Genomic DNA, 1,353 nt, shown 5'->3' on the forward strand with positions numbered 1-1,353 from the left:
CGCCCAACACTGGGGGGTAGAAGCCCTCCTGCTCAAAGCCTCTCCAGGCTGTGGGGCCCGCACTCTTCGGCATCAACCACCTGTCACACTGCTTGCTCACATGACGCACGTTTACCGAGTCTGTCATGTATGCTGGAGAGCACAGCACCAACGTCTCTGCCCTGTGGAGCTCGCCCTGGGGGCGGGGTGGGGAGGAGGTGGGAGCAGTCAATGCAGAAGGCGGCAGAGTCAGGGGACAGAGAGCAGGGGATGAGCTGTGTTGCGTGGGGGGTGGAGGGGAAGGCAGAAACCTGAAACGTGATAGAGGCTAAGCTCTGTGGATACCTGATCTGCAGAGATGGTGCGTGCAAAGGGCCTGAGACAGGAGTAAGCTTGCTGGGGTCAAGCAACATGCAAAGTAACTGAGCGGCTGCAACCGAGAAGAGTGGAGAAACAAGGGGGCAGGGAAGGGATCAAGCCAGGAAGCAAAATTCCTCAAGAGCAAAAACTAGGAAAACGCAGTGGCTCCGAAAGGGGCCTTGGAGGCAGACGGGGCTGGGCATGTTCTGGGGAGACTTGAGTGCAAAGACCTTGCGACCCAGCTGTCCGGCAAGGGCTCTTAGTCCTGCTTGTGTGGCCTTGGACTGATAGGCCGTGCCTCAGTTTTCTTAAATGTAAAATGGGTCGCTGTGCGAAAAAAGGAGCTAACGGCCTCCACACACAGCAGTGCTTGGCACAGAGAACCCCCCTACCTCTCCCGGACCGCCTCCTCCGTGGCGCCCTCGCGCTCGGCCTCCAAGGCTGCGGCGTCCGCCAGGTGGCTGGCGGCGCGGGCCAGGTTGACGGCGGTGGGCCGGGCGGTGACCAGGAAGCTCAGCGCGTCGCGCACAAAAGCCACCAGGGCGGCGAGTCCCGGTCCCCCCGCGCCCGCCTGCAGCTCCACGGCGAGGCTGAGGCAGCCCACGAGCGCGATGGCTGGGGCGCCGCGCACCTGTGGGGGGGGATCGGGGAGTCAGGCGGGACCGCCCCCCTCCCACCCCTGGCCCGTAGCTCGACCGCGCGGCCCTACCTTCATGGCGCGGATGGCCTCCCAGGCCTGGCGCACCGAGCCCACCGCCTCGTAGCGGCTGCGCTGGGGCAGCAGCAGCTGGTCGAGGATCTCCAGCGAGCCCCGGGAGTAGCGGATCGCCTCCAAGGCCNCCCCCCTCCCACCCCTGGCCCGTAGCTCGACCGCGCGGCCCTACCTTCATGGCGCGGATGGCCTCCCAGGCCTGGCGCACCGAGCCCACCGCCTCGTAGCGGCTGCGCTGGGGCAGCAGCAGCTGGTCGAGGATCTCCAGCGAGCCCCGGGAGTAGCGGATCGCCTCCAAGGCC

At 65.9% G+C, this 1,353-nt stretch overlaps 1 protein-coding gene across 1 annotated transcript in view; it reads right to left on the reverse strand.

Moving 5' to 3' along the window:
- The window catches only part of MRI1 (methylthioribose-1-phosphate isomerase 1), an 8,021-nt gene that overhangs the window by 4,353 nt on the left and 2,315 nt on the right, over nt 1-1,353 (reverse strand). The window contains 3 exon segments of the mRNA XM_077765831.1: nt 732-970; nt 1,049-1,219; nt 1,269-1,343. Coding sequence (XP_077621957.1) covers nt 732-970; nt 1,049-1,219; nt 1,269-1,343 — 485 coding nt within the window.

This window comes from Crocuta crocuta, unplaced genomic scaffold (assembly GCF_008692635.1).
Source record: "Crocuta crocuta isolate KB4526 unplaced genomic scaffold, BGI_CrCroc_1.0 scaffold693, whole genome shotgun sequence".
Classification (NCBI taxonomy): Eukaryota; Metazoa; Chordata; class Mammalia; order Carnivora; family Hyaenidae; genus Crocuta; species Crocuta crocuta.